This window comes from Simochromis diagramma, unplaced genomic scaffold, assembly GCF_900408965.1.
Source record: "Simochromis diagramma unplaced genomic scaffold, fSimDia1.1 OVJJ01000079.1, whole genome shotgun sequence".
In the NCBI taxonomy this organism is placed as follows: Eukaryota; Metazoa; Chordata; class Actinopteri; order Cichliformes; family Cichlidae; genus Simochromis; species Simochromis diagramma.
This window is the reverse complement of record NW_024387075.1, coordinates 4,502,153-4,530,144: the sequence shown is the minus strand read 5'-3', so window position 1 is coordinate 4,530,144 and position 27,992 is coordinate 4,502,153. Positions and strand designations below refer to the sequence as shown.

The following is a 27,992-nucleotide window of genomic DNA, read 5'->3' as shown; positions in this document are numbered from 1 at the left end:
ACTGACTTCTTTAAGAACTTGATGATTACTGGCTGATAACGTGCTATTTTTAGTTTACTGGAAGCTTTTTAAATCCGAGTCTGTCTCTTAATACACTCCTCTGGTGGTCTGTTTATATAATGGCTCATCTTTTTTCTTCCTTTTTTAATACTCTCAATGATCAATCACAATGAGCCTACTTTAAAATCAATCACTGGTCAGAAGCTTAACATTTTAACTACCCTGGATTTTGTATTATTACCCGTGTGATGTTCCTTGCTGTTTGTGCGTGTGTCAGAGAGACAGTGCACACACACACACACACACACACACACACACACGCACGCTTCTCCTGGGATGTGCAGTACGGCTGTGTCTGCACACTGAGCTTAATAAGGAGGACAGAGAGGAGAGAGAAGACAGTGTGGAAAGGAATAGAGGAGCAGCATGAGGGAACAACAGAGTGAAAGAAGAAGTTGATATATTGCAACTTCTCTATTTGCATCCCCGCATCTCCTCCAGTCAGAGCTCAAAGTAGAAACTCGGATGATTTTTACTTTCCACACTGCCACCTCTGACACTGGATCACCTTTGTGTCACTATAGTTCAGCTCCGACTTCATTTCAAGACCCCGAAGCAGCGAGCGGTTCAAGAATGATCTCTGCTTTTGCCTTACTCTTTGGTGTGCACAGCAGAAAAACAACAAAAAAAACGAGGAGAATGTTTTCTAATCGAGGCTCCTCCAAGGATAAAGAAGAGAACGGGTCAAAAAGTCAAGGAAAAGGAGAGTAATGGAGTGATGGCTCACACAAGAGCTCTTAAAGCCAGGCCTAGATGGGAAAGGGTGAAAATGAGCCAATAGTGAGGAGACAATTGAAATCAGAAGACGGAGAGATCTCACATCACATACGCTGAGAAAGCAGAAGCAGATGAGGCCTAGTGAGGCTCAAAGACAGTCGATCAGGAAGAGAATGAAGGAGAGAGACAGTCTGGCAGGGGCCTCTGGATGACTACGGCTCTTTAATGCACTCATAAATCCATTACTTAAGGCAATGCAGAGAGTAAGTGGATTTGTACTCTGGCCCTGTGATTACTCTGCCATCAATAAAGGATGGGCAGGGAATATAGACGAGATTCCACCTCCACCGCTCGGGCTCCCTAGCTGTTTAGCAATAAGTCTGGAGACGGGGATGACACGCGGCTAGAAATACGCCCGTGTAAATCACGCTTGTGTACATGACCGAGTGTGTGAGACGAACACTTGAAAGCGTGCACAGTGCCTGCAGTACATGTGCGGACAACAAAAGACCTGACAAGTGACGAGACAACAATCGATGGAAGTGTGATTTTTCCATCACTACAGCACACGCACAGCTAAAACAGCAAATTTAATTAAAAAACAATAATAAGGGGTGTTTTTTTGGAAAGTTTTAATGTATTTAGGACTGCAAACAGTTTTTTTTTCGATATTGATTAATCAGTCAGTTTTTTTCCCCCAAACTGTGAGAAAATTCCTCTTTGGTTACTTCAGTCTTCAGTCTGTGCAGAAAGCTCTTCAGCAGCTTTACACCTAATGCTCTGAAATTCCCCCGCACCATTCTTCTTTGAAACTTTGTGTTATTTTGCACGGGGATTGTGAGCAAACAGCATTTTTCCAAGACCCTAGAAGATCTCGATAAATACTCAGCCACGACAGACACTGTTGACTTTGATATGAAAAGATACAATTCTAAAGACTTTTTTGAAAATCACACCTTTCTCTGCAACACCACCTCAAAGTATTTACATGCAGGATAATCTCTCGGTATAGTTGCAGTCTTTTTCCTGTGATGGGTTCAGATTGTTTAATAATCCACAAAGGATTCAAAGAAAGACGTTTCACGCCTGTGACCCGGCGCTACCGCTTTTGATGTCGAATCCACCGTTTACAGTTCAGTCTCCTTCACCTCTATCAGAGCTGTTTTTAAGCTGCTCAAATGCAAACGCCACATCTCTTATCTCTGCAGCCTCACATTCAGCCATCAGACGAGAGGTGGGCGACTTCTCATCAAGAGCGCTCACAAAATAGGACTATAACAATTAAAATAAAAACAAAAAAAAACACCAAGATTTGCAAGGATGTAATGGAGCAAAGAGCAGCTGCTGGAAGGTAACCAACCTAAATGATCCCCGCTGATCTGGGAAAAACTACTTGTCCTGTTCGAAGCATGAAATCAGATTGTGGTAGCAGTTATTATTGACTGACATATTTATTAGATCACTGACTGGGTTTGGTTGAAAAAGGAAGAAAAATTCTTTAAAGGATATTTTGTGTTCATACATTAAAAAAAAGACAAAGTAAGCGGACTGTGGTTCAGTATCATCACTAAACCTCATGTAGCTGATGTTAGCTGTTCTTCCACTCCATCTACATACATTATTATTAAGTATTTACTAAAGTGAAACCATGGCTCTGTACTAATCTGAGACATGTCAACCATAATGCTTATCCTACAAGCAGTGTAGCTATTAGCCATTTCTCATGAGTAACACTGTTTCTGTAGCAAAACTAGTAAGTGTATGTAGTCGCTGCTCTTTTGCCGAGGGACTAGGCTGCTCTTTAACCGGTCTCAACATGACAGTAATGATACAGTAAAAGTCTGGATGGAGGGTGACTCGTTGCGGTCACAAAGGATGGCACTGTTCGTGCCAAAGTTGCCATGCAGATGGTACCGCAGATACCCGCGCAGGGTTGTCTGCACGCACCACAAAAGCCATTTTTCTTTGATAGCATGATTCCACCTTATCAGGGGAACAAAATGCATTTCTGAACTATCAACCAACCACAAGGGGATTGAGAAAATAAAGGTGCTCAGTGGCAGACAGCATTTGGGCAGGAAAGTGCAGATGGTGGATGGTAGGTTATTATCAGGGGACTGACGATTGATCCAGTTGTCAGAGGCTTGGAGAGATTGCTCAACACTCGTGCCCTAGATACAGTAAGGAGGAAAGAAAAAAAAAAGGACTGCAACAGGAAGAAGGGAGTAGGAGGAGGAAGTGTAGGGAGGCAGAGACAGAAAGGAAAACTGACAGCAGAGGAAGAAAATGAGGAAAGTTTGATGAGAGACAAGAATAAGGCATCAGAATGGATTGGGGAAATATGACTGCAATGTTTAGGAAGCACAGGAGTGCTGAGGGGCGATAAGTGGGTGGAAATAAGTCAACAGAGGTGGAAGACTGACAGAAATCTGGAGCAGACAGGGAAGATTAATGGAGAATGAAGGCTACTTAGTGAGAAATGATCATGATAACGTGAAGTCAAGGTAGGAAAGAGCAATAATGGTGAGCTGAGCTTTAAAGCAAAGTGAGCAAGCAGCAGGGAGAAAAAAGTGGAGGGTGGTGGAAAAAAAGAAATTGGTGATGATGAGAGGTTGAAAGTGGAAGGGGGGGGGGATTACTGTAGAGACAGGAGCTCGGCAGAGGACGGAGAGTGTGTCCTGGAAACATCAGCAGGAGATCAGAGGAGAATAAAGACAGCTCACAGTCAGCACCGGGTATAAGATGTTGACTTCTTCCAATCCCCAAAATAACTCTGCCAGCTATCTCCTGGCCTCGGTCACTTTAAAGCTCTAAAACTAGGCCAAGATCTCCAATCTTTACTGTAACAACCAATCTGATGAGTAGAGCTTTAATTTACCACTCGAAAGATGCACAGTGGTGCTGCATTTCCTGTTTCACAACATAATAACAGAAAACACTGCATTGTCTAGAGTCTGATCATGTGTTAACAATAGAGCCTGACCAAGTTTTAAGACCATTACTGATATTAAAGTTTATCTTATCTTATATTTGGCGACTTAAAAATCTCCTATCAGCTGATGTTTTTTTTTTTTTTTTCGTTTTAGACACATGAAATAGAACATTTATCAAGCTGGTAAGAGTATTTATTTGAGCATCAGTGTGAATCCCAAAGCAAAAGAACACTTTTGGAGTCCCCAGGCTTAGCTGAGACCACCGTTTCATGCTCTGCTACCTTACAGTTAACCTAAATGAACATTAGCCCGTGCAAATCCTGCTTTTCCTGGGAATATTATTTGTGTCAGTGGTTGATGCTTTTATTATAGAGATACTCTGCAAATGTGACTTTTACAACAGCCAGTGCATAGCTGCCGTTTCACACTGTGCATTTTGTGCTTGTTGTTAGATCGTCGTTGGAATAAGGTATGCTACAGAGTGAACATCTCAGGTGCAGTGCTGTCTTCGATAGTAAAGTATAGTGTCGAGAAAGACGCCCATATTGCAGCATTCCCAAGGGATCCTCTATATTTATCATCCCCTAGGATTCTCAGACTATTCTCACACTTCCAATTTTAAACTATAAACTCTTGCAAAAAAAATAAAATAACAAACTGAAACAATTTGAAATAAATGTACTAACATATTTGTGACAAGTATTAAATCATAAGATTAATGGTTCTGTGGGAGCATCTGTGCTCACTAGTTTTCTTTACAGTGTTAAATCCAATAACTTTGTGCTACCTGCAAGCTTATCTGAAACAAACATAAGGTCGTTTGTTAATGTTTGTACTTCTACAAAGAATCTAAAACTGAGTGTAAAGCTACACAGAAGAGCACATTAATCAAGCACCAGCCGAGTCTCCTTTTTTTTTCTTAATTTGCCGACTCACAGGATTAACACGACATGACAAGAGTTGAGTAAATACGTCACAGAGAGTTAATAAATCATAATACAAGCTACAGTCTAAGCACTCTTAGATCAACAATTTCAGTCTAAATATGCATACATGAAATTATTCAGGCGTACTCTGAAGCAGATGTAACAGCAATTTATTTCTCCCTAAATGGCACCGCGTCTCCTCCAAGTCAACCACACGGTGAGAATAAGAGTCGCCTGCTCAAACTTGCAGTATCTTATCCATACCCACCACATGCTGCAGCCCTCAATACAACTCTGTTTGGAACAATGTAAAAACATGACGTGGGAGACTTGTTCCTTTTTCTTTTTTTTTCTTTTTTACCCCTTTTTATAGATCAATTTTTAGATGCATAAGAGAGAAGGCCATATGAGTGAGTGAGCTGAATGAAATTAGATTCCTCATAGTTGAAACAGTGCGAAATGGCAGCAAGGACAGCCCCATTATTCAGTCTGTTTTATTACAAGTGATGAAATTCTCCATTTTCTGAAGCCCTATTAACTAAGCACTTATGGAGAAATAGGCAGTATATGTTAATATTCATCAGTCTCTGCTGCGGTTCTTACTGCAACATTCAAATCTCACTGAAACCTCGACAACAAACAGAGAAAACGTCTTCGGTAGCCTTCACTTATCACGAGCCTTCATATATTATTAATAACACATTCTGTTATGATACTGCTAGTACTGTGTTACTAAAATACATTTTAATTAAGCATTAAAAACTAATTGTTGATGAATAAACTCTGGGCAACAGTGATAAAATCATTAATACATCACTTCTGACAGTGTGGCAGTTATCTGATGACCACTCAGTGACACTAGCTTGCCACTGCAGCATAGTGAACTACCATTAGCTTCACAGCTATTAATGCTGGTACTAATATAGTAGGCAAATCAGCATTAAAAACAATTTGCTTTAAAGGGTTAATCTATTCTACATATGTTTATTAACACATGCAATGGAAATACCCACATACAGTCTAGTAGAAATGTACTTTGAATAGGCTAAAACAGATACTTTTTATACTGACTGCTACAACAGGTCCTGGCAGGAAATAGCTCCTTTTTAAATGGTATAAGTACTCTTGTGTTAACAAAAAGTGACATAAAACAAGTCCTTACAAAGAACACAATAACCTATAATGGCTTTATTTTGCCTGCGACTAATAAAGATGGTGAAGTTCCATTTCAACACCTACATTTACATATTTATGTTTTACCAGAGAGGGAAAAAACTGAACTAATCTCATCAAAATGTTTTTGTCTCTAACACCAGCTGCAATTTCAGTGTCTGATTAATAGGACAAAACAGGATGAAATGTGTGCTTCTTTAACCATCACACTGTCTAAGAATATCATTATGCTGTGGGTCCACTGTCAGACCAGACAGCCTGTCAGCGTACTCTTCCTGTGGCGCTGACTCACTGCAGACTATCATCCTGTCCTCAGGGGATGCTTGCTACAGCCACAGTTAACACGAGATAAGCTTCTTGCCCAGAGGCCATCTGGGCTAATGGAAGGCTTAAATACCTGGAGCGCTGAACTGCCGCACGGAGGTAGCCCTGGTCTTGTCATAGACGCGGCTGAGCCCGCAACCTTTCGGTACACTCCAGGTCGCGGCGTTGGCTCGGCTGTCCCTCTCCTCGGCCGTGTCATAGACATCAACGTGGGGAGCGCGCTCGGTCAGGTTTTTGCTGTAATGGCTCAAACCGTACTGGGAAATCTGGATGGCGTAAAAGTAGCCCTGAGGGCCCCACTGAGTGGACAGAGGCACACCTGGGTGGAAAGAAAGAAGGAAGAAAAGGAGGATATTAATGTTAAATAAATACTGGAAATAGCCTGATATGCAAGAAGTGCAGTCGCTTTAAAACTGGCTGGAACTTTTATGAAGCACAGCGATGGTTCTTAATCTTGGCTGACATGATAAGCTGGGTTTTCTTTTAAGCTCTTTGCAGTTTATTTCAAGCAGATGTTCTTTTTAAGATGGCACTTGTCATAACATTGCCTTACTTTTTTTTTTTTTTTAACTTTGTTGAAGAATGACTAAATCTGTTAAGTGCAGCATGACACCGAGTTCATAACCACAGTATAAAAAGAAACTGGTCCAAAATTAAATATTAATACAAACACTATAAATTTTAGAACTTCTCATCTCCTGGAGACTAGAGGCCGACTAGGGCAATAAAAAAAAAAATACTCCTTTAGTAAAACAAAAACAAAACAAAAAAAATTGTTTAAGAGAAGAAGAAAAAGGTTAGAAAATAAATGCCACCAGCTACAATAAATGATTAGACTGTGTGGTGAAATTCAACCTAATCTATTGCATTTCACTGGAGGCGAGCTTCCATGTTCATGCAGCCAAAAATAGCTCAGCCAGGAGAATCACTGATTAACAGATAGCTCATTTTAAGACCTTGTGACAGGGAATGCACACGTGCTACCCAAACCTCATCTTTCTAAGAAGAATGTAATAAACTCAGATTAGGGCTGACAATATGCCGCCTCCTTCTAAACTAATCACCACCGCATACATAGCAGGTCCATTTTAGTATCTCCTCTTGTACAGTGTAGAAGTCCAGCTGCCCGACACCAACTCAGGAAGGAAGCTCAATCTTTTTATGACTGAAATGACTTTTTAGGACCCTGTGCACATAAAACTCAGCTCACAAATAAGAAGGAAAAAAAAAAGAGCAGGCAATTTCAACAGCAGTTAAAAAGACAATGGATGATTATTCACGCACGTAGAAAGGAAAGAATCCATTTGCACACATACAGGCACACTCTGGTCAAAGTAGGATCATGCAGCAGTCTTTCAGTTCTTACCCCCATTAAATACACAAAGAAACTCTAATTATTCTCCTTTTATTCAACACACAATTCTTCCTTTTACTTGGCAGCAAGGAGATTTATCGAAACCTCTCCACCTCGATTGATCCTCCGCACAGGGCTCCCAAACACTGCACCAGGAGTTAATGCAGCAACAAGGACTTATTGATGTTCTATTCAAAAACACAGGTATTAGTAACCAATGGCTGCCCATCCATTACGAAGCACACTCGCAGGGGTCTGACCACATGTTCTGTTTACAGTCTACTTCTGCACGCAGAAAACTTGACACAAATAGCTCTTAAGAGATTAATAGCTTACATTTCATGGGCTGCATGTGCGTAAGTGTGAAGAATTATTTCAGAGAGAATTCTTCTTCTTAACTGCAGACTGGCAGTCACACTGACAGGCAGAAAATGTGGCACAATTTTCAGCTGCTCCCCGCAGTGTTTCCAGCGCAGCCTAGCTGCACACATTCACGCCGATCCACAGAGGATTTTCCACGTGCCTGCACTCATGGTTCCCCTTTCAAAAGTCAACGTGACATAGAAGTGGCCATCAATAAGTTGTGTGAGCAGTCCGTCCTTGCTGCAGCAGGTCAAGCAGAGCTGAAGCTCTTCCGCCAACACCCCCACCCATACCACTCAATTACGTGCTTTGAACCCTGTGAGGCACGCTTAAATTAACAGTTATGCTTTATAACAGCTTTATCACGATGCACTTCATTTTTCTTGTGTTAAAAAGTTCACGCATTAGTGGGTCGCAACATGCACGACTAAAATATTTTTAATAGCTAACATTAATCGGGGGCACACGGCTTCAATAAATACGTGCCATCTGACTGCTCCAATTATCCTCCTCCTCTTAATTTTGGATGGCAGTAAAAACAAGTTAGGAGGCACTGAACAAGTTCATGTGGTGTCTTTGATCCAACGATGTTCTGAACTCTGTTAATAACCTGTCAGGAACTTATTTTAATGTTTAGATTTCAAGAGATAAGCACAAAGGATGCAGTGATGCCCCAAGAACTGATATTCACTATACTGTCCATAAATAAGAGCCCAGAAAGACAGCTTGCACGCATTTATACATTCCCACACACACACTTCCATGCCTTAACTCCCTGCCTGGCTTGTTACCGGCATCTCCCTTGACAACTTAAGGAAAATGACTGTCAAAATCCTAACGCTGTGCTACCCACTGCATAACACCAAGTAATCCATATGGAAATGACTGTTAAGCCTCCATATATTTTGCGGACTCCAAAGAGCAGACTTTTCTAGAAAAAGATTGGTCTGTAAATTGCAGTAGGCTCTGAGGCTCGACGCCTACTGGAATTTACACGGAGAGGAAAACTGATACAATTTTTTTTCTCTCATTTAAAAAAAACCAAACAAAAGCTTTGTTTTTGACCTCTACCAGGTCAGGAATATGTAAGCTCCACTGAGCATTTCTTTAATATTAAACAGTGAACCACCACCGGTAATTTGTAACTTGCTGTTGTGCTGAACTTAGAGGGATTTCAAGCACTTTTGCAGATTTTAGCTTTGTCTAAATGAAATATTTCTTTTATAAAACACCTCAGAATAACTCACTGTCAAGACAGCCAAAGTACATTGATGGAGAACATTCAGCATGTAGGAGCTAAAGGTAAAGATGTTTTCCTCAGGAGTTGGTGGTTGCCTAAAGCGGAGCTAAAGAAAATAAATATATCTGAATATTCAAGTGCCTTCTTTCTCAGTTTGTCAAAAATATGATGCCAGTGGGATTTTCATGTTGCTCCTTTTCTGCTGGGAGCTTAAATAAAGTAGAAAACAGTTACTAACAACTTAATAAATGAATGATATATTAAGGTTGTGTTTCTGTGAGGTTTTGTTGCAATTCTACTGTATGATAACTAAAAAAGGCTTAATGCAGCTTTAATTTTTGCATCATGGCTGTGTATTTGAGCTGAATACATCAAGAAGCACTTAAGGGAAATGATTTTCTGTTTATTCACATGGACATTACAATTTCTGCAAGTGTGTAAAAGAATCTGCTCTAAATGCAGCATATGCTGTAGGTGGAAGGCTGGTGGATAATTACACAGATCAAAAGAATGACTCCAAACTGTATTTTGATTTAATTTGTCAGGACACAGATCAACTTGTTCAGTCTACTTGACTGAATTATATTATGGCTTCTGTGGAGTAACTGTCTGATACATCACACTGGTTTGCACCAATATCCTAGATTCTTTTCAGAGAAAATTCATCCAAGTAGTAGAAGTATCTATTAGTGAGTGTGCGCAGGTGCTAGGTAAAATATATCAAGTGTCACGTACGTATGGGCACAGTGTGCAAGTAATAAAATGGCTGTTTGAAAAGGTCATAAAACGTTTAGGAATAATATATATATATATATATATATATATATATATTAGGGGTGCAACGATACACAAAATTCATGGTTCGGTTCGATACTTTGGTGTCACGGTTCGATATTTTTTCGATACACAAAAATGTTCATGCTTTTTTAAATTGTCATTTATTAAAATTATAAATATATATTATAATTAAAATATACATTTTTCAAATTTAATGTTGTTGAAACAACAAAGTAATAAAATAATTAATCTATCTGATCGAGAAATCGCTCATCTTTGGAAAAGAGAGTTTATTACAGAGAAATGTCTCTTTCCAAAATAAAAGCTATACTATCCGCTTCTTCTGGGCTATATTCTCAGCAGCATATTAAACATATCAGGTCCCCATAAGGAGAATCATGTGCTAACGGCTGTCTAAATGACTCGGGTAAAGTTTGTAGCATGCGTGCTTGTTGTTTTTGTCTGCTTCCACTTGTCTTTGCACTAGGATGATGTCGGTGTAAATGTGCAGTCATATCCGTTGTGTTCCCACTAGTGCTGTCAGCGTTAATCTCGTTGAAATGACGTTAACGCCACAACACTGCAAATCTCCGTTAACGAGCTACCGCGGATCGCCCCGTGCATGGGGCTGGACGGCGTCAACACGTTAACGAGCAAACTGCGCTAACGCACTAGTTCCCACCAATGTAATTGAGCATTGCGTGGCACATCCGACATACTGCTTTTACTTTAGTCCATAACGCGCTTACCTTCAGGGTCATACTTCACATGAAGACCAAAATAGTTCCAAACGCCAGATCTGAATGAGGGTGGGGGAGGTTCAATTTGCCATGTTGCAACGAGCTTAGCTTCTGCCTTGCTAGCTTGCGCTGCGCTCAGTGGATCTGCGCTCGACAGTGTAGCCTAGGCGGAGTAGTCGAACGCAGATCCACTGAGCGCTCAACACAGAGAGCATCGTCAGAAGAAAAGTTGATAATATAAATTAAAAATTTTGTATTGTTCATACATATGAGTACCGAACCGAAAGCACTGTATCGAACGGTTCAATATCGATACGAGTATCGTTGCACCCCTACTATATATATTTTTTTATTTTTTAAGGGCTCTTTTCTTGTGCATATATTGGAGTGACGTTGGTCTGCACCAAAACAATCAACATAGGAGAGGATAGTGGAAGGTGGAAAAAATATACCAGACAAAAATTAGACAGAACGTGATTTAAGGTTGTGTTACTGCAGAGTATTATAACTACCGTGGTGTGAAAATTTTTTGCCCCTGTCCTGATTTCCTAGTATATTGAATATTTGCCACACTTACATGTTTGAGATGATCAAACAAATTTTAATATTAGACATCGATGACAAGAGTAAATACATGTTGCAGTTTTTAAATGAAGATTTCATTGATTAAGGGAGAAAAGTTATCCAAACCTATCTGGTCTTGTTTGAAAAAGTAATCCCTCCTCTTGTTAAATCATGAATTAACTCTAATTACCCACATTCTTTGGAAAGCTGAGTTTAGTTTCACTAAAGACACTCAAACCTGATTACTGAAAGACCTGCTGAATCAAGAAATCACTTAAACAGAACCTGTCTGACAAAGTGAAGATGGCTAAAAGATCTCCGAAAGCAGCACCTCATGCCACGATCTAAAGAAACACCTGGGAAACAAAGTCACTGACATCTACCAGTTTGGAAAGGGTTACAAAGTCATTTCTAAGGTTTTGGGACTTCAGTGAATCATGGTGAGAGCCGTTATATACAAATGGAGAAAATCTGAAACAGTGGTGAAACGTCCTAGGAGTGAACAGCCAACCAAAATTACTCAAAGAGGACAATGACAACTCATCCAGGAGGTCACAAAAGACCCCAGAACATCATTAAAGAACCACAGGCTTTCAAATGTCTCAGTTAAGGTCAAAGTTCATGAATCAACAATAAGAAAGAGATTAGGAAAAAGGGAGTTCAAGGAGAAAAGCACTGCTGACCAAAAAGAACACAAAGACAAAAAATCTTGATGATCCCTGAGAGATCTGCGAAAATACTCTGGACTGATGTGACAAAAGCTAATATTGTGATAAAATATTGTGGTGGTGGTAGTCTGGGCCTGTTTTGCTGCCTCAGGACCTGGTAATGGTACCATGGTACCATGAATTCTGGCTGTCTACCAAAACATCTTGAAGGAGAATATCCGGCCATCTGTTTGTGACCAAAACACACCAGTAAAGGCTGAATGGCTTTAGAAAAACTAAATGAATACTTTGGAGCGACCTAGTTAAAGTCCTGACCTGAATCCAATTGAGGTGCTGTGGCACAACCTTAAAAAGGCAGATTATGGTTGAAAACCTTCCAAGGTTCACCTTTCGCCGTCTCGCTGTTTCACTGATGTTTTTGGGTGGAATTTTACATGCTTTTTTTTTTTTCCTTTCTTACAGCGCTTTGTGTTCTGGGTCTTGAGTGGCTGTAGACCATTGTCAATCAATCGCATGCAGTGTCTTCTGTACAGTACAGAATGAGTTCAGCTTGTCAAATTTACATAAATCTTCGGTCGCTAGCAGTGTGACTCTGAAGTGCTGCACTGTATGTTTGTAAGTTTTCTCCCCAACAAACAACAATGTTGATGAAACATTTTGTACCGTGTAAGGCAACCTGCGGGTGTCTTTGGTTTCATTCTATAATACTGGACTTATTTTTCTACGAAGGTTTGAACTTTGAGAGAGTTTAAACAAGAGAGAAAAGTGTGAAAATGTTCCTGCCTGTCTGAGAAAAGTGTATAAAGTGTGTAGTGAGGGGTTCTACAGCCTTAAAACATCTATAATAATTGAAGAATATAAAGTTGGCTACTTCGCTTATTCCACCTATTGCAGGTTATTTTTGGAATGTAACTCTCGCGATAAACGAGGGACCGCTGTACAGCGCTGTAAAAGACTCTTTGCTAGTTATCGCAAACGCTTGATTGCGGTTGTTGCTGCTAAGAGTGGACCAACCAGTCATTAGGTTTAGAAGAAGTCAGTTTTTCACACAGGGCCATGTGGGTTTGTATTTTTTCCCCCTTAATTATAAACACCTTAATTTAAAAACTGCATTTTGTGTTTACTGTCTGTAAGCAAGGAAGCCAAAAAGAATTTCCACTTGCATGTCAGGATTTATTGACGCACAACATTTAAGCAGTCTCTGTATGCAAGCAACTAAATGTTCAGTCTTGAGTAAAAAAACAAACAAAGAAGATCAGTTAATGCCTTTTAAAATAAGCCTGCATTCATAGTTGGACTGTAAAATTCACCAGCATATGAAACCGGACGTTTTGTCCCAGATAGTCGTTATCTGTCATTGGATGGTCGCAATTGAAGCCCTGAAACACTGGCTGATGTCCCTTGTGGCTAAATCATGAGAGGATAGCCAATGGGTTTTGTGACTGTGTACTCTGACAAATGCATTACTTATCAATATACTCAGCTGCGTCCTCTTTGTCTTGGGCTGCAGCTGGCGACGGCAGTCAGCCATCTCATCACAAGCTGAAAGTGATGTGCTGATCGCGGTAACATCCTCCGGCACTGCAGTTAATCAGCAGAGCGGGTGGGCCAGGTCATAAAAATTAACATGATTAATAGCATCTGATTAGCAGCAGATGAGTTGTGAGTGAGTGAAATAATACAACATTAATGGGGGGGGGGAGCTACCTTTCTAAAATGCTTTCAATTTGTTTCCATGCACAAATTAGCAGAAGTCTCCTGCTGTGTTGGCTATTTATATTGCTCATAACCAGTCTTAATTATAAAGTTACTATTCTATAACATAACAAACCTATTGATAAATAACGTTAATGTGTGAGGGTCTGTAAATGAAATTTGTTTTGTGTAGGGTGGTGAGCTCGGTGTGGCAAATCAACCAATGTCCTTTGTAATAATTTGCAGTGACTCTCTCCTCTAAGGCACCAAGAGGACCCAAACCATCAAATAGACCCCACACCATAAGAGAACCACTTTATCCCCTCACTTGCCCCCATGTATGTTTAAGGTCAGGTCAAGTTTCTCCTTTAGTTTTTCCACCCGTCTCACCTTTAAATAGTGGGGAAAAAATTCCAGTCAGTACTCCAGTCACCACAGTCAGTGTGGTGAGCTGCCTCAAATAAATCGACATATGGGAAAGACTAGATTGTGGATGGGCTCATTCACTGGGCCAGATTCTAAAATAAGAATAAAAAAAAAGAAAAAAGGCTAAAATAGGCCACTAAATATACTTGGTCAGGCCTGCCTGAGTAAAATCTCTATGAAAACACTGGTGCTGTTAAATAACCTTTTCATGGTTAACAGGGGTGCACTGAGGAAAAATCTTTCATGACCTTGTTTAAGCCCTGCGGTAAATCTAAATGTGAAAGGCTAATTAATGAACGCCTATTTTCACCTGTAAAAATGTTTAGTAGAACACTGGTGTTTATTCCTTCACATGTAAAATCACAAACAGTAAGAAGCCTAGAGCTTCATGACCTTGGTAAATTGTGTGTGCAGTAAGTATGTGCTTGTCCTGCATATATCAACATACATACAGCTGAACAACTAACTTCAGGATTAGACAGATCAGACAGTAGCCAACTAAGTACTGCTTCTATAGGAAATGCTGATCAAATGAAGCCGATTAACTGATCAGCAAATGTGAGCCTTCTTTAAAAAAAAAAAAAAGTATTTAGGTGGTTAACACAATGCCACAATCTACCCAGGGATGGATATCCCTTCAAATCTAGTGGACGGGTAGACTGTATAACGCTCAGAAAAACTGCAAAAACCCAAAAACTACAACTCTGACTCTACAGGCCTCAATTAGCATGTTCAAAATGATTCAAAATTATTGCTTCTAAAGGTGGTTTTGCAAGCCACTGAATCATTTTTCTCTCTTTTTTACATGACTGTATATAGGACACATAACCTGATACTGAATGCACTGAATTATTTTTAGTACTTAAAAATTAGTTTCTATAACCCCCAGCCTGCATCGGTCAGGCTCTCAAAACAAGTGCTTTGAATGCAACTCACTGTGCTTTGTGGACAGACTGAGAAAATAATAAATTATTTAATTTGATAACTAAAATATTGCTAAGTTGCAGAACTAATAAAAACAAAAGAGAAATTGCTGAAAACCAAATAAACATAACAGAATTATTGCTTTAAATGTGACCTTCTGACCTACCCAAGCCTTTTAATGTCATTATTCTCTACTGTTTTGCTTGAAGCACAATCTCTTAAAGAGTTTATGAAGAATTTGAAATAATAATTTAAAATAAGTCTCAATGAAAGATGGGGGGGGGGAGACTTCAATCGTGATGTAATAAAATAAAATAAAATAAAATGTGGGAATTTGCACTTTCCATTTCAGCAGCTACAGCCACAAGTTAAAAAACAAACAAAAAAATAATTTGCTGACACTGCTCTCACAGACAGTAGCCATCATTATTCATCAAGCTTACCTGACATTTTGCTACTGAACATTTCCTCCTTACATTTACCCGCCACCACAAGAGCTTTCTTCTCAGATGGGTGAAGGACTCAAAACTGTAAATCCTTTACCTCCTGCTTCTGTCATTTCCAATAAGAACACTGATATGTCTGGATTTATAAGATTATGTTTTGGGGGGAAAACAAACAACATATTCTGTGTTCATAGCCGACACAATCTCTTTTCCCCCTTTTTTGTGCCTGTAGCTATTTGACAAAAGAAGAAAGATAATAAATATCTATTTTGTAATTTCAAGCAAGTACAAAGAGCCACTTCTTCAAGCAAGCGAGGAACAGACCTATATTGATGACAAAGTGGTTTCAACTAATAGGCTTTTAAAATGAGCTATTGATCTTTCCTGGCCATTATCTTAAAAGGAACCTTCAAAAGAAAACAGCTTTCAGGACAGACCAGAAGCATAGGAACATGGAGAGATACGGTCACTTAACTGACCCCCAGCTGCTTGTATCAATATAGACTAATACTGACAATGAGTGACGAAAAGAAACATTTTTAATGGATTCGACACAAATCCTATTTAACAGTGTTGGTGTTAAAGAAAGGCAAAAGATGTTTGGAACCGGGTGGCAGAGAGTGAGAAGGCGCTCTGGAAATCTTTTTGAAATCTGGCCCATCTTGCTAATCAAGTCTCAGCTCACTTTCTCACAGTTTAAACAGGTGATTTACAATGTGCCATTTTACGGCAATATGCTTAATTAAGCAAATTACACATTTCTCTGAGATGTTTGTTTGGGGTTTTTTTGTCCGTTTGATTTTTTCTTATGAGATGAGCTTCTCATTTTGGCTGCACACATCAGACACTACTTGTGGAAAGGCTTGGTTCAGTAGGATCTCAACAACAGAAAGAACATTAATATTCAGATGCATGAGCACTTCTATTAGGAATTGAGAACCTGAAACCTGCGTGCAATCGAAACCTAAACAAACAAGACTTACCTTCCACTCCACTGATACACTTGACCCGGTCACGGACCTCCACGTTGTATCCCTCAAACGACATGAAGACTCCATTGGGGTGGTAGGGTTCTCGCTGGGCGTAAACCTTTGAATAGCTGTGCTGAAACTCAAAACGATCGTAGCCATCGTACTGCACTATTTTGCCGTACACCTCAAAGTACTTTTCCACCCAAGAGAAGGGCAGGTAGACTTCTCCCCCCTCTCGCCGGCCTTTGACAGTCGATTCATCATTGATTAAGCAGTCAATTTCTTCATACTTGATCCCCCCGACAACTCCGACAACAGGCGGGGGCTCGGGAGGTTGCGGGGGATGCTGCTGGCTGCTGATGCTAGCATCGCCGATCTGAGAACTCGTGGCCACCGGGGCAGCACGGGGCAGGAAGCGTATGGAGGTGTCACTAGAGCAGCGGTTCCACAGCAACACAGTGATGAGTGTGAAGAGGGCGCAGATAACGATGAGGGTCTTGTAGTTCACCCGAGCAGCCAGGCAGCGCATGGTCACAACCTGCCTGTACAGCACAAACAAAAACAACTCATTAGAAGACTCTCATTAGAGTCAGAGCAGCCTGCAAATACATTTATGCTTAACGTCTGCTCTTATACACCAGCAGCCTGCTCTTTATGCTCTAGGTTAAAAAGCAACCACCTTGCACACACCTAAAATCTGCCTCTATAATAAAGCAGGACTGCATCAGATATTTTTATAAAAAAGGTGTTTTCATCTGAGCAACTGGAGGAAGAAGGAAAGAAACTATAGTGTGAGTTTGTTTTTCTTTTTGCAAGCATCTGTTTGAAATTTATAGACGGTGAAAAGTTTACCACAAGGATCGCACTGCTGTGTGAGCTTTCTTTTCATCCCGTGGTGCCAAACACATGGCCGCGACATCAGCTGTGTGCAGGAGAAATCTGTAATCCCATACCGCCATCACTGAAACCTTGTTCCTCGTTTACAATCGCTTTAATGGAGAGAGCTGACTAAAGTGGTTACTTAAGTGCATGTGAGTAACATAACTGCTCTGATCTTTTACAATGACTTCAATTTTACAAATGAGTAAAGTCAGCTGATTCACATTAATAGCACTTGCACTGAGTAGATAAATGGAATGAGGTCATTATTGTACTAAAAAAAGTCAGAACATAACCAAGAGAAACTAGTAAAAGATACAATCTAGCATATAACAGTAAAGCTTTATGGTGAACATCACAGTTTGTAAGTGCCTGGAGAGTGTAAAGTGCTACTGTTCTCCAGTGATTCTCTCACCAGATCATCAAACTCCAGATAAACCTGAGTGAAAGCTGCTTGGAACAATTTTCCCTAAATAGATGACATGTTGTAATTTGTGTCAAACACAGAGTTTTGCCTACTTTTGTCTGGTGAGGAGGCCGTGTTGCCGTGGATGAGTCACGAGCAGAGCACCTGAAGACAGAGCTGGTGCATTCATGTTGTAATTAAGACTGAACAATGTGAAGAAAAAAAATAATTTTGTGTAGTCTAACTGATTTTTATTTTTCCCTTCTCTTTTGCATCGAGTCAATTGTGGTCTTCACTGCAACTCAAACTCCTCTAATCAGGACACCTGCATATGAAGGGGTAGTACAATATGTTGAGCTTTCCATGCAGTAAGAGCCAGCTTAAGTCCACATCACGTCTGAAGTAGCTCACCTGGCTCAGATCACAGAATCCACCAAGCAGAACCTTTAAATCTAACTAATAATAATGTTATAGCTTTTTAACTCCCACAGAAGCTTACATATATGCTGGGCTACTTCTTGGCCAGCAGCAGTTGCCAAGCAACCAGCAGGGACTCCAGAAAGTTATAGCTCCTGCCCATGAAACACAGTTACTACAATTACGATTATCTTAAATAAAATTTTATAACCAAACTAAAAATAAATCTTGTATTTTAAACCGCAAATTTCTTTAATTTCTAAATATAATTGAACTAGTGAAGAGCAGACGGTCATTGGTAGTGGGTTAGTGCCAGGTGGGAGCTTCTTTTTCTTTTTTTTTAAGTCCATCTCATAATGACCTGAGCTGAACTAAACCAAAGTCCTTTAGTAAACACCTCCAGGGACTTATCGAGCTTCAAAGGTCACAGAGTTAAAAATAAAATAAAATATATGGATCTGTAGAATAAACAGTCAAATCTGGTGAAGTCAAAAAGTCTCCCCCCCCCCTTTGACGTTACACTTGTACAACAATATTTGCTGCAAAGTTCTCCCACAGATTTCACATCATCACTCTTTGACTGTCATACTTCTCCTTAAACGGTGTCTCTGCCTAAGCAGTGAGTGACCTTTAGGACTGGATAAAGAGCACAGATGTAACAGATGTGACTCTGAATTTATAATGAAACAAAATGAGGACAACACTGCAAAAAACTCTTTTAAAAATCAAAGCCACACCTTTATGATCACTTAACCTCAATACATCAGACATGCATTTCCCATCATGACAATGCTCAACTTCTGCTTAGATAAATACTAGAGGCAAAACAAACCATATCCTCCTGATGCTGGCTTACCATCAGTCGCTGCAGACAAAATTTAATTTAAGGTCATTTTGTTTAATTTTAAAGCATTGCATCCTGCTCAGGTCATATTGCAGGTCCCTTAGAGGCTCTCCTCAATTACCCTTTCAAAAGGTTTAAACCATCTCTCATGTCTTAAATTGACATTTTTGATTCCAGTCTTAAGAGATATTTTCCCCCCTAATTGAATCTACATAAAGGTTACTGTCACTATCATTTATATTCTGTATCAAATTATGTGCTCTGTGCATTTCCACCTTATGGATGTTAAATTTATTACAGTAAACTATCTGGGTGCACTTTGGTTGATATGCTGCTTTTCAGATTTTGAATTAAAAAGCAGCATGCAAATCAGACGTGTTACTTTCTGCATCAGTCTTCTGTTTTCATGTCCTCTGTGTGTCTCTGACATTTTCGCCAAGCAAACAAGAAATCAATACACATCCTTAGGCCTCTCCTCTTCCTCCACACTGATTACAGCTTACTGCTGATAGAATTTACTATTACACTGATGACAGCGCCCCGTCCTCTGATGACAGAGGAGGGAGAGGGAGAAAATCATTATTCGCCAAGTTCATTTCACTATCTCAGCTTAAACTAGCCACAACTGAAGGTCAGCTCAATCAATGGGCATTAATTGGACAAAAGTAATCTTCTGTAGCGTTGCAAAGTCAAATAATCACACTAGTGGCCTCTTAAGAAAGTTAAAGTGTTAGATTACTCGCAACGAAAAGATGCTTTGAAATACAAACACAGAAGGAACGCATGCTGTAGCAGATGAAGCTGCGGCTTCATGCACGACGGGGGGGGGGAGTATTTTCTCCATTACTGGATGGAAAAAGTTTTCAGCTGGATTTTATAAGAAAGAAAAGACTTTGGTGCATCTCTGCAGCTGGTTACTTACTGCCACACGTTAAAAACCATCACTGATATTTAGAGAAATGACAGCGCGGTGCAGTGATAAAAGATGAGGCTGATGGGAGCTCTGACAATGCTAAAAATGTGAGGCGGAAAGACTGGGGACTGCACCCTGAAAGATAAGTAGAAACAGCCCTGTCAAGGATTCCAACTATAAATAAAAGGCTCTTTTTATAGTGATTCGTTGCTAGCGTTGAGGCTTGGGCTAAAGGTGGATATACATGGGCTTTAAGCGTGGCAGCATGAGGAGTATCCTAAAACCTCTTGCTCACTTGGTTTACCTAAAGGCATGTCCCATTTCTCAAACGTAATTTACATCTTCACGCTAGAACAGAAGGCGCACTAGAAGAGAGGTTAATGTCACGGGTGAGCAAATTACAAGATGCAGTGTGTTTACGGATCACAAACCATGAATGTTCTGTCTGAGGAGATTTCGCACTCTGCCACGTCTTACACCCAAATAAGCATTTGCAACGTTTCTGTAAGGTTGGGACTAGCTGTAGAAAGCCAAAATACCCCTAAAAACTGTAAATAACAGCAGAGATGGAGAAAACCGAGAGACTTAAAAACGGTTTATTCTAAGAAACTGGAAAGCATGCCCTCCTTAGAATGTAAAACTTAATTTCCATCAAATTCTTGGCAATAAATATAAACAGAAAAATGAGACAGTGTTGAAATGTTATCAGTGAAAGAGTGGTGTAGCACTTGCAACATCAAGCATGTTTAAATCAGAAAGTTAACAGTTTTTGGGCATCTGTCTTTTCACAACAGGTGAAGCAGGGCACCTTCTGAAGCATGCTCTTACCTGAGCACATCAAAACACCTTATGTAAGCCACGCCCATATGTTTTCTCTGTTGCCACCATGATTTTTCTTTTGGCATGATCACGGCAGAAATATAAAATGAGCACATAATTTACAGACCAAATGTTTACCTTTTGCTTTGACATCTAGTTAATCTTTAAACAAAGAATCTGTTACTTTGTGTCAGAACACAGGGCTGCTTTTTGTCCGAATCTCCACTTAGTCAGAAGAAGCGTTACATTTATTGGAAAACACCGTCCAAATGACAAATGTGAACTGTCTGTATTACAGTATGTAAACCAAGTTGACACAAAAAAAAAAATTTGTTTGATTTATTGTTCCCTCTACTCCGTTTCCACAAATGAACTTCTTTGCAAATCATCTCTGCCGCTATGTTAATTACAAGACAAAAACAACACTTTGTTATGCAGACACTAGCTGCGTTGTCTCTGGTGTATTTTGAACCAAATTCACTTCTATCAGCAATCTGTTTTCATCAGAAAAAACAAATAAACAAAAGACAGCAGTGTTTTTTTTAATTATCATTGAAAAGACTTGTGTTTATGTCTTCCATATGAATTAATGTAAATGAATGGCTGCTATGACACAGCAGAACAGGCAGTAGTTGTATGGTATTGACGGGGGACAGCTGAGTGAATTCAGCACTATAAACTCCAGCGATTCTATTTGATGGAGTTTATTTATTTAAGCATTACCTTAAAAGGTATTAAGATTAAATGGTTAAGAAAGCCACATTTGTTACTTAGTGGAGGGCATGGAGGAGGAAGATCAGCAAAAGCCGTTCTGAGGACTTGTTTATACGATACACATCTGTGTAATCCACTGGTTATCAGATAAGCTCTGGAGGTTTTGCATAGATGCACTCCCTTTGGTGACAGTACCGCTGTGATCTGGAAGAAAACTACACTGTACACGACACTAAAACATATCTTTACAACAGGCAGATATCGCTGGACAGCAGGTGAAAGACAATCCTGTTGGAGGATAAAAGTCTTCCATGCCTGACAGATTAGGGAGAAAGCCACTGCAAAACAAAAGCAGCTTTTCAGCTTACAGGATCCCAGTGTTCTGGTTATGGAAAATGAGAAGCGACTGTAGGTACAGGTGAAGGCTTTTCTTCTATATTCTATAGTATAATACGATGGCACTAGGAACTTACAACAGTAAATTGTTTTTGAAATTATGTTTTGTATTTTTGCCCACATCAACTCTCCTGTCAATCTGTATCCTTCATGCCAACAAGACCAAGAACAAAAACCTGTAGTTTTACGAAGTAATTTTCCCTTCACTCGACATGACTAGAAGAATGCTGGAATCACAAACACAGCACCCAATTAATGTACCGACAGCCCCCTGCAATACAAATGTGAGCAAACGTGTGGTAGCGACTGAGCAGTGAATCTGCACAGATGCAACTCTCTGCACTTGAGTGCAAGAATATAATTAACTGAATCCTTTTCGTCTTTTTCTGACAGATGTGTCAAACACGCCGGCTTTTTCAGTGTCAGGCATTGGCACTTTTATTTTTTAACTTGCAAAGATTGGAGTTTTCTGTTGGTGCCACAAAACCTCAAGAAACCTTACAGAAGTCTCTGATACAATCATTGGCTACTGGTGTTTTTTCACTCTTTCCTATTTTTTTCAAACAGAGTCAAAGACTGACAACCCACACGTTGACATACAGGTATAATTAATATTATTCTGTTGTTATTGTTAATTACCAGAATATTATAAAAAGCCACTGTATATGCAACTAAATGTAAAATGAAAAGCTGCTGGTAAATCACATCTGACTTTACACCCAACTGAAAACTCCTAAATGATACTGCTGACAGTCGTCACTGTAGTCGGCTGAGAAAACATCTGCTTCACAAACACACAGGTCTAGCAAATTCACAGTCACGAGGCCCTGGGGTCACAGGGCACTCGTATGTCTGACAACACACAGATTCTTTGCTGCTAATGCAGATCAGAGGCTTGAAATCAAAAAAATCTACCTTAAAAATCCCCATAAAAATCACATCTCTTGAATGGGGACTTCAATTTAAACTACGGTAACTACAAATCTCGGTCCAGGTCTCCAGTGCAGAATGTACAACATTTATACCGAGTGAAAACTGTTGTGGCGTTGGGCTTACGGATGGGTGAATGGAGTTGTTTTTCTTCTCCAGCTCCAGGGGTAACAGTCACAAGCAGTCATCACAGCAATAAAAGCTTGAGTGCTCATGAGATATCCTTGGGGAGCTGTTGGAGCAGAAGCCCAGAATGCGTGAGGTGCAGGTTTTTGTAGCCTCAACTAAACTCCTGGCATTTCACTACCTTCCTCCAGGGGTAAAGTAAGGCAGGGGTTTGAGACTGCCTGTAAATTATCAGCTTATGCTGAAGCTCTGAGGCATGTTAGCTCCTGCAGAGATGTGATGGAGTTTGTGTATGTGTGTGTGTACACTCTGGATGTGTTTTTAAGCCTGATTATGATAGCGTAGGCAACAGAACAATTCAAGGCAACAACTGACAGGAAAAATAAACAACTTACATCTTTATCCATGAACCGCTGAGCATGCAGCAGAACTGCGTGTATCGCCCGTTATATGAGGCACAGTCTATACTCTGCATGCAAAATCAATTATACATTATAATATTCTGAGGATTAGCAAACATAAAACAATCTGTCATCAAGATATGTAAATACTCTCTCAGCAATGTAATCAATTGTATATTTAAGACAGGTTAAACTTATACAAGGTCAAAGCACTCATCATGCTACCACAAATGTAAAGGGGCATGAGACAATCCAAATGACTGACTTAGTCGGATCAGACATTAAACAGCCTTTAACATGCCAACTCCCTAGTGCAAAGTCTTTGTTATGTCAGACTGCATCCACGTGAGAATACCCGGGTAGCTTCCATGGTGACCCCAGACGGCTGATGAAATCAAGCCTCAAGCTCAGACTCATCTTTACATACAGTCTACAGCTTGATTTAAAGAGAGTATTTTTTTTTCGTTACCAAGAATGACATATTTAACCTCCTAGGACCTGGCGTCCACATATGTGGACATCACATTTTGGGTTATTTAGACCAAAATACTCAATTTTGCTCTACAAGGGCCTGATATCCACTTACGAGGACATTATACTGCTACTGTTCTATCAAAATTTTAAACGAATATCCTCATATGTGGCTCTTATTTTTATTAAAAACAAAAATAAGGTAAAAAAAAAAAAAAAAAAAAATCTGGTAATTCTTTGTTTTTACATTCATCTGGCCCCAATATGTCCAAATATCAAAGAGAAATTTAAAATGCATGCTGTGGAAGAGTTCGGCTCTTAGGAGGTTAAGGAAGTAGAAGTATGAAGTCACTTGAGTACAACACTTCATTTCACCTAAACCTATATCAATATCTGTCCAGAAAAGGTATGCCTATCACTGTCGCTTCAAATACTCAGTAATAGTAGGTCGCAGCTATCAGTTCTAAACAGACATGAGAAACCTTGAAACCCTCATCACGCAAAATTATTCAGTTTTGTTTGGAGGCAGCGGAAAAGTGAGTGCACTGCTTTGAAGTTAATGCGCCTGTGTGTTTAATCTCTGCTTGGCGGATTAAGCAGGTCATTACTAAAAAGCTTATAACTGAGGTCTGCTGAGAGTTTTAGCCAACTCTTAATCAAATGGAGGGGAGACGAGAAAAATACAGGGTCATGCCTGGTGCTACAATACCATAGAAACAAATGCAGGTTTACTAAACACAGAGAAGCAAAGGGATCTAAAATAAGGGAATGAAGTCTAACCTATGGTGTACAGTTGTAGGAGATTATTGGGGTCAAGTAAATGTCAGCTGAATTTCAACTCAAAGTAAAAAATAAGTCATCGCCAGCATTTTTTTTTTTTTTTAAAAAGATCATTTATTTCTGTAATTTTATCCTGTTATTTAGTGGTCTTCTTCTTCGAGGAACAAATAACGTGACAGCAGTGATGGGGAGAAATGGCATTGTATGTCTTATATTAAGAAGAGATGCACTGACTGTAGTGTGACCTGTTGATCGCCAACTGTCATTTTCTTTTCTCAGAACTATAATTACCAGCACACAAAAACAAAAAAATCTACTTCTGTTTTACTTTTTCCTCTTCTGTTCTACTACTACTTTTCTTCAATGCAACATTTTATTTTCATAACAATATTATTAATAATAACAAAACAATAAATTAAACTTTAAATATTCCCTAAAACTGCTGTAATTAACAGGATTGGCTCTTGTTGAAACAACTAAATATAAAGCGCTCTGTTCCTGGAAAAAGCACAAATATCATAGAATTGGGTGGTATAAACGGTACAGAGTAGAAATGATATGAATTTGGCCAACGGTAGAGATTTTTACTATACCGCTGCTATCAAGCTGCGCCTGGTCAAAATCATCGCAGTGGCTGCAAGCATGGAGCTTACACGTGGGGAGGAGGAGGAGGTGCCCATGAAGAAGACCGGTGCAACGTCGGTCACATGCACCTGGGTTTGGGTTTAAGCAGTTTGATGTTAAGCAGAAAAATATCATCTGCAAATTATGCCGGGCGACAGTAATAGCGAAGAGACGAAGCACGTTCTGGAATATGAGAAAAGCCAAAAACTGCGCCCTCCTCAAATGCCCAGTCAGTCAAGTGGAAAGAAAAAAGGTGGCCCTACACACCAGCAGACTGATCTTTTCCAAAGGCACATTTTATTTTAAACAACTTAGAATTTAGTGTTTTACTGATATTCTACATGTATTTTTTATTCAAAGATTTTTGCGCATTTATCTTCATTTTTATTTGTTATTTAAGAATTTTGTGTTACATTGTTTGGAAAAAGATCTATTACATCTTAAAAATTATTTTAAAAGTTTTGTAATTAAAAAACAAACAAACAAAAAAACGTTTGCACAATAAATGTTCTTAAAATGGCATTCTATACTCTATCTATATACAGAAGAAAAGAATATATCGCAATATAGATCATTACAGCACATGCTTCAAATTATACCGCCCAGCCCTAAAATATCATATAACATATTTTAGCTTACCAAGCAAAAGCAGGTGCAAGAAATGTATGTAATTACACAAATGTGTGTTACTCACATAACCTTCAAGCATGTTTATAACTATAACACCAGATAACAAGACACCGACCCTTTGCCTTTTTGTACTCATCTCCATTATTTCCCTTGTAACCACTTTGATTCCTTGCTCATACCGAGGCTGCTGGCTAGCTTTAGCGTTGCCCACTTTGCCTTTTTTAGTTGGCTTTAGCTGGGTGAGGGTGATTTAACTGTCTGGACAGATTTGTTGTTGTGAACTGTTTTGTGGTGTTCACGTGCTGTTTACTTTGTCGAACTTTGTGCCTTCACTCATAGCATACTTCCATGCTAATGACATGTGAGAATATGTGCAACTATATTACAAGATGTTCTTCATGTAAGTGTTTCATGTAGGTCTCTCAGTACTTCCTTAAATAACTGATTTAAATGGACACCCTGTACTGAATCAATTATTTATTTAGTGTTACTCTAAAGAGTAACACTTTTAAGATTTCACCAAAAATAAGGGCCAAAGAGAATAATTCAATCTCTAAAGAGAAACACTGCATAACTGGTTTAAAGTTCAAAAGCATACAAAAACATCTTACGCAGCACTACAATGTGATATAAGTTACAGCCTTAAACATCAGCCGTGGATTGAAATGCTGTGCAATTATCTAGCACTTAAAGCAGGGCTGCATGGGGGTGTGTTTCAGTATCTCAAGGCCAGCACTTTATCCTCACACAGATGCACAATTACCTGTTACGCAAGCAAATGAACAGTTAGTTCCAAGAGCTCCGTCTTTCCCTATGCTATCAAAAATGTTTCAGAAGAGAAATGCAGCGCTTAAAGGGACTTGTAACAGATATGCCTAATAATTTCATCATACAAGCGAGACCAGGCAATTTTTCACAGTGGATATAAGAGCAGATTTAATTTGCCCATGTAATGCAGTTAAGCACCAATCTGCATGTGGAAGAGGTTTTAGTGCACATCAAGTGTGTTGGTTAATTTCATTATTTATTTTTTTTTTTTTAATATCGACAATGTTAAAACTTGTCGCAGTCAAGGAGCGTGCATGAACCAAATATTTACACAAAATGTCATTTAAAGAACAATCTCTCCTCCGTCCGTGCTTCCTGGACCACAAATATAACTGTCTCACTCTAAATCTTGACGGTGACGTCTGTAAGGACAGTGATACTAACCTCTTCTATTCATTTAGAAAGAGATAAACAACTGGCTGAACATCCTGTCGCACTTCACCCAGCGTCCTGTCCCGGCTCGCTCTTATGGTACTTTCTGTCTGCAGTATCTGTAACACCAACAAAGGAGACACAAAACATGAAAAGTCACTATTGTTTCTCAAAGGTGACCTCATATTTTTTTTATTTTGCGTGCATGATGAGGACAATGTATGTGTAGGTGTGTAAAAGAGCAAAATACACCAGAGAAAAACATCTTTTTTACATGTTAAATGCAAGCTGACAGATTTCATGGGATGTACTGCTTTTTTTAATATAACTGAATTGCCTTTATTTGAACTGAGCTCTTCACTCAATTCTAATCATTTGTCATTAATGTAGCCACAAAAAACCCCACAGCCTCATAAGCAGACCTTGTTACTCAAACATTTTTTTGAAATTCATTTCCCAAAATCTGTTATTGCTATTGAGGGTCACATGAAAGCAAAAAATGCACCAAGTGAAATGCACTAGGCAGCTGTTGGTTACAAGCCCACTTCAGACAGGTAAAAATACTCACATGTGAATGGGAAAGGTTCAGTTAGCATTAGCTGAAAGTAGAGAAGAATGAATTCCTCCTGTGCACTGGTTTAAGCAGGCTCTACATCGCTCAAATGAAATCCTTTAACTGGCTAAACGCTTCCTGGGGTAAATTATGACTGATTGCTCCAAAGCAGCTTTTCAATACCACCTTTTCACAGAGCAGCAAAATTAGCCAGTGTATCTTTTATTTTTTTTCCCCCTCAATGTGGCAAATTATAACTTTAAATCAATGCTACGAACACAGATGCACAATAAATTACGATAAGAAAACCGATGCATATTTGTAATTGCAGCTATTGCAGGGTCACTAATGTACGCCAATCTATCAGTCCAAATATGCAGTTACATGGATACTTCACTCTGCAATTAATCTTACTAGTTTATTTCTAGCTGCTGCAGTGGCAAACTATTAAATTAAAGAAGGTACTAAATCGCTACGTCAAAGAGAATATATTGATCTTTTTTATGAAAAGTGCTTATTGACAGAGCAATTAAATTAGATATCGAAGAAATTAAACCAGCAGAGCTTCATTCTGTCAGTGCACGGCCA

At 39.4% G+C, this 27,992-nt stretch overlaps 1 protein-coding gene across 2 annotated transcripts in view; it reads right to left on the bottom strand.

Annotated features, from left to right (window-relative positions):
* glceb (glucuronic acid epimerase b) overlaps positions 1-27,992 on the bottom strand; it is a 54,543-nt gene that overhangs the window by 3,577 nt on the left and 22,974 nt on the right. The window contains exons 2-4 of one of the 2 annotated variants that reach the window (XM_040045440.1): positions 26,864-26,970; positions 16,314-16,843; positions 6,207-6,452 (exon numbers count right to left, since the gene is read on the bottom strand). In XM_040045440.1, coding sequence (XP_039901374.1) covers positions 6,207-6,452; positions 16,314-16,830 — 763 coding nt within the window. In that variant the 5' untranslated portion in view covers positions 16,831-16,843; positions 26,864-26,970. The remainder of the gene's footprint in view (positions 1-6,206; positions 6,453-16,313; positions 16,844-26,863; positions 26,971-27,992) is intronic. The other variant, XM_040045441.1, reaches the window with a different exon arrangement.